We start from the raw sequence: 5,864 nt of genomic DNA, 5'->3' as shown, positions 1-5,864 counted from the left end.
AAGCAGGATAAAGGAAGGGAGTGGCCAGGTATATAAACTCACACCCTTCCCCAAACAGTTCACTCCACCACCATCACCACCACCACCACCACTACCACCACCACCACCACCACCACCACCACTTATTGTCCTAGTTGACATATTCTGCCTATCCCTTGTCCATTCCACACACACACAGCTTCCACGGGGCTCACCTGTCTCTTATTTACAGGTGAAACTAATTATATTCCATCACCTGTCAAAATCCAAACACAGGTGGAAATACAGGTAAAATCTTAATGAGGGAGAGAATACGAACACCACCTCAAATTTGATCCATCCACACTTTACCTGGACACGCTAACCTGTCTCTCATTTACAGGTGACCTAAACGTATTTCAGCATCTGTACGTAAAGAAAAAATCGAGTACATATAAATATATAGAAATACAGAAGTGAAAATAAGCGAAAAGGATATTTGTACACCTTTCCAACCATGATCATTCCACACCCCACCTGCACGAGGCTAATATATTTGTAATTTACAGGTGAACTTAATGTTTTTCAGCCTATATGTGAAAATACTGGTGCTTTAATTATCACAGTGAAGAGGTGGAAAAATAGAGATTACGAGTGAATTTTACGGTATATATTTACTGAAACGAATACTCGTGGTTAATTTGGGAGGAGTAGCAAGTGGATGTTACTTTGCGAGGAGTATTGATAAGCGGATGTAATTTGTTGAGGAATTTGGAGTGTGTGTTGTGGTGGGTGACAGTGAGAGCCGCCAGGATGACCCCCCTTCCTTCAGCATAATGGAGCGACGCCTGAAGCTGAAGTCACTGAAGCGGGTCTACAGCCAGAAAGTCCAGGGGTCGGAGAGGAGGGATGTTGGGCTTCGATCCCCCGGGGCGCCCAAGAAACCCCTGGTCAAGTCACTCTCCATGGACTGGCGACTCAACCTGGGCGTACCGTCGGACCCTTCCAGCCCGGCACTGCACAGGATAGACGAGCTGGATTTGAGTTCTAGCCAGCACCTGTGTCGGAGTGCCACCTGCCCCAGCGTCCCCACCAGCGACACCTTGGCCTCCCCACACTCCTCACCTTTCTTGCATCACCAGGCTCCAGAATCCGTCAAGAGCTCCCCTGGCACCTCAACACTCAGGTCTGTCGGCAGGGGAGTTGGGACCCCCTTGGTTCGCTCCCATGAGGACCCGGGTCCCTCGATCCCTGGCAGCGAAAAGAGGCCCCATCGTGGTCTCCGTCGGACGCGTTCTCGACCTGAAGGCCCCGCTCCCTCCTTCGGTCCCAGGGCTGCCGCTGCTGCCGCCACTGCTGTAGAGTCGGGAGGGAGTCTGGGCGCCAGTGTGGGAGGCACCATCAAGAGATATGTCAGTCTGTTACGAAGTCGCTCGGCTGTGTCCCACCGCGAGAGGCCCATCATCGACCGCATCAGTCCAGGTAACACCCTATTACCCAGGTGTTGATTACTGGTTACCTGGTTTCTTAATTACTACCTGTTTCGTTACTCCCAGTACCCAGGTAACGTCCCTAGCCCTATTACCCAGGTGTTGATTACTGGTTACCTGGTTTCTTAATTACTACCTGGTTCTTTACTCCCAGTACCCAGGTAACATCCCTATCTTTATTACCCAGGTGTTGAGTACTGGTTACCTGGTTTCTCTGCTCCCAGTACCCCCAGTAGCCAGGTAAAATCCGTATCCTATTATTACCCTGGTGTGAATTACTGGCTACCTGGTTACTTTACTCCAAGTACCCAGGTAACATCCCTCTCCTTATATACCTAGGTGTTGATTACTAGTTACCTCCTTCCTTTTCTCCCCAGTCAAGGTAACATCAGGTAATTACTCCCATTACCCAGGTAACATTGGCTCATTAGCTTTACGATGATTTCCTGATGATATTTCTCAGCGACGCAGGTAAGCGATCGAAAAATGCGCTTATTATTATTATTATTATTATTGTTATGGTGGTGGTGATGATGATGATGATTTATTGTTATTATTATTACTACTACTACTATTATTATTATTATTATTGGTGCTATTATTATTATTATTATTATTATTATTATTATTAATATTAATATTAGCCTATACCACCGCTACTGAAAGGTCTTTAAAAATCATCCTCGACCTCCAAAGTCAACAGGAGAGAGAGAGAGAGAGAGAGAGAGAGAGAGAGAGAGAGAGCATCATTGAGGTTTGTGTGTTTGTGTGTGTGTGTGTGTGTGTGTGTGTGTGTGTGTGTGTGTGTGTGTGTGTGTGTGTGTGTGTGTTTCCTCTGTACACCTTCATCACTGACTTCCTGTTTGTTGAAAGCATAATAAGACCACTTCCTCAATACACTTGTTTTCATTTAGAGAGAGAGAGAGAGAGAGAGAGAGAGAGAGAGGCTTTCTATCAGTTTTAGCCTGTCATCATTCTGCCTTTCCCCTTACCTTTATTTTTTAGGAGAGAAGAGGCTTTGAGGGGGCAGTAAAGGTGTGGATGGTAGATTATTATTATTATTATTATTATTATTATTTTTTTATTATTGGTGGTGGTGTTAGTTGTGGTGCAGGTGTTATTATTATTATTATTATTATTATTATTTTCATTATTATTATTATTATTATTATTATTATTATTATTATTATTAGTGTTATCAAAATGTACCCATATGATAATATAATAATAATAATAATAATAATAACAATAATAATAATAATAATAATAATAATAATAATAATAATAATAATGCTAAATCTTACTCTCTTTCATAACTAAGGTATATTATTCTTTTCAGGTAAGGTGCTTCCGGCCCTAATGAACGACACACCTGTATGGGGTAGGTGTGAAGGGAGGTAGTGATTGCAGGTGAAGATAAATGGGTAGGAAAAGATACATAGAAATAGATACATTATTATTATTATTATTATTATTATTATTATTATTTTTATTATTATTATTATTATTATTATTATTATTATTATTATTATTATTATTTTGAAGTAACAGTCTTGCGGACTCGTGGCCTTTGGTTCCTTCGTCTGTCTGTCTATTGCCAGATGCCATAATCCCGTAAGGGGTGGCCACAAACAAATCGCCTCCATGTCGCCCACACAAACTCATATGTCCTTAAATCCCACACCATCTCATTCTGCCCACACACACCCTTTACCCTCCCCCTATCACACACACACACACACACACACACACACACACACACACACATATGGGAGAGCCCCTGTAGGAGTGCGTTGAGCGACAGGGCAGAGCGTGGGGACCTTGTTAAGCTGGGTGTGTCTTTCCGGGGGACTTGGGGACCTTTGCCTGAGTCCCCCCTCTCCCCACCTTTTCTCATCTCATTTCCAGTCTCCCAGTCTTCGTTTCCTCCCCCTCTTGTCTTCCTCTCCTCCCCCCCTCCCCCTCCCACTGTCTTTTTTCTCTGCCCTCCTTTTCCCTCTTCTTTCTCTTTTCCGTCCCCCTCTTTCTTTCCTCCATCCTTTACCCCCTCCCTCCCCCTTTCTTTCCTCCATTCTTTCCCCCCTCCCTCCTCCTTTCTTTCCTCCATCCTATCCCTCTCCTACGCCCTTCTTTTTCCATCTTCCTCTCCTTCTTACCTCCTTCCCCTTCTCCCGGTAACCTCTTTCCCCTCCCCCTTCGTTCTCTCCCCACTCCCCATTTCCTTCCCTCTTCTTCCCCTTCCACCTCCACCCCTGGGAACTCCATCTCCCCCTCACTCCCCGTCCCTCTTCCCTCTCCCCCTCCCTCTTCACTCTTCTTCTCCCCCCTCCCTTCCCCTCTCTCCCTCTCCCCTCCCTCTCCCGTCTATCTCTCTCCCCCTCTCCCTTCCCCTCCCCTCTCTCTCACTCCCTCTTCCCTCTCCCCTCTTCATCTCTCCCCTCCTTTCCACTCTTTCTCACTTCTTCCCTCCCCTCCCCCTCCACCTCTCAGAACGTTCACTCCTCTCTCCCTTCCACTCTTCTTCTCCCCCCTCCCCTCTCTGCCCCTCCCTCTCCCCTCTCCCCCTCCATCCAAGTGCCGCTGTGTCTCAAGCATGACATTACCCTCACCCTCGACAGCTTGACATAGGAGTCTCGCGCCCCAGGTCAAGGTTGTTTGCTGGGAGACAAGAATTTTGCTTATGTGTGCTTGTGGTGGGAGAGTTTCGTGGGTTGGGTTGGGGTAAGTTAGGTTGGTTTGGGTTGGGTTGGGTTGGGTTTGGGTAAGTGAGATTAGGTTAGGTTAGGTTGGGGTGGGGTGGGTTGGGTTAGGTTGGGTTGGGATGAGGTGGGGTGGATGGGTTGGGTTGGGGTGGGTTGGGTTGGGTTAGGGTAGGTTGGGTTGGGTTGGGTTGGGTTAGGTTTGGTTGGGTTGGGTTGGGTTAGGGTAGGTTGGATTGGGTTGGGTTAGGGTAGGTTAGTTTGGATTGGTTTTAGATAGGAAAGGAGCAGAAGTGTACCTGTTCCATTAGCACATAACCAAGATTGAAATGGGATGTACTTTACCTTCGTCAGATTTGCGAGAGTATGACTGTGTTTCGTGGAAGAGATACGCCTGTGGGACTAAGTTATACGTATCTGATTTGCATATAACTATACTAGATTGATGTGGAAATACTGCACCATCAGATCTGCAAGAGTATGGCTTTGTGCTGTGTGATATAGGTGTGGATGTAATTGATGTGGAAATACTTCACCATCAGATTTGCAAGAGTATGGATGTGTGCACCTGCTTGATCCTCCTCCTCCTCCTCCTCCTCCTTCTCCTACTACTACTACTGCTACTGCTGCTGCTGCTGATGATGATGATTTTACGTTCAAATAAGCCTGACATCACAAGAGAAACAAAGACGAGAAAAAAAGTATTTAAGAACATAACATTATGACACTTTACGTAATCGTGTCTTTGTTGCGTTGTTGTAGTTGTTGTTATAAGGGTTTGGTAGTGAAAGGAGGACCTATTGTGGTGAGAGAGAGACGAGTTGACGCAGCAGACACACACTCAAGCAGACATTCACACCAGCAGACACTCCAGCGGGATAGGTTGATGCTGCCTCACTCCTGCGGCTTGACACTTGACACCTGACACCCTGCCCCCTGCCCCACCAACCCTGCCTCACCCTGTGCCATAATCATCAGCAGACACCCACTCAAGCAGGCACTCAGGCAGACATTCAAGCAGACACAAACACTCACCCAAGCAGACATTCAAACACATGCTCACACACTTAGGCTACTCAAGCAGACACGCAGACACTCACCCAAACACTCACTCTAGCAGACACGCAGACACTCACCCAAACACTCACTCAAGCAGACACGCAGACACTCACCCAAACACTCACTCAAGCAGACACGCAGACACTCACCCAAACACTCACCCAAGCAGACACTCAAACACTCACTCAGGCAGACAAACACTCACTCAAGCAGACATACAGACACTCACCCGCACACGTACCCAAGCACACACTCAAACACTTGCTAAAACACTCACTCAGGCAGACATACAGACACTCACTCAAGCAGACACTCAAATACACACTCACGCAGACACACACTCACTCAAGCAGACATCGTATCCTTCCCTACCACACTCACTAACCATCTCATTCCAGTCCCTTGCTTATTCATCACATTCATCTGTTCATTCATATCTACACTTCACTTCTTCCCTCATTCACTTCCTCATACACTCCTCAGCATTCATCGTCTTCACATTCATCCATTCACTCATACACTTCAGTACTTCATTCACTTCCTCATTCACTCATGCATACACACTTCACCATCCATCTGTAGCACATTCATTCATACTTCAGCACTTCCTTCATTCATTCCATCATTCACTCATGCATACACGCATCACCATCCATCT

The 5,864-nt window shown here is 46.3% G+C and overlaps 1 protein-coding gene across 1 annotated transcript in view; it reads left to right on the top strand.

Annotated features, from left to right (window-relative positions):
- Nucleotides 1-794: 794 nt before the first annotated feature.
- LOC145417130 (uncharacterized) overlaps nt 795-5,864 on the top strand; it is a 283,080-nt gene continuing 278,010 nt past the window's right edge. Inside the window, exon 1 of the mRNA XM_080285909.1 lies at nt 795-1,440. Within this exon, the coding sequence (XP_080142035.1) occupies nt 795-1,440 (646 nt within the window). The remainder of the gene's footprint in view (nt 1,441-5,864) is intronic.

The sequence above is a fragment of the Coenobita brevimanus genome, chromosome 109 (genome assembly GCF_032717465.1).
Source record: "Coenobita brevimanus isolate Jiangsu-jjx chromosome 109, ASM3271746v2, whole genome shotgun sequence".
In the NCBI taxonomy this organism is placed as follows: Eukaryota; Metazoa; Arthropoda; class Malacostraca; order Decapoda; family Coenobitidae; genus Coenobita; species Coenobita brevimanus.
This window is presented reverse-complemented; position numbering and strand designations above follow the sequence as displayed.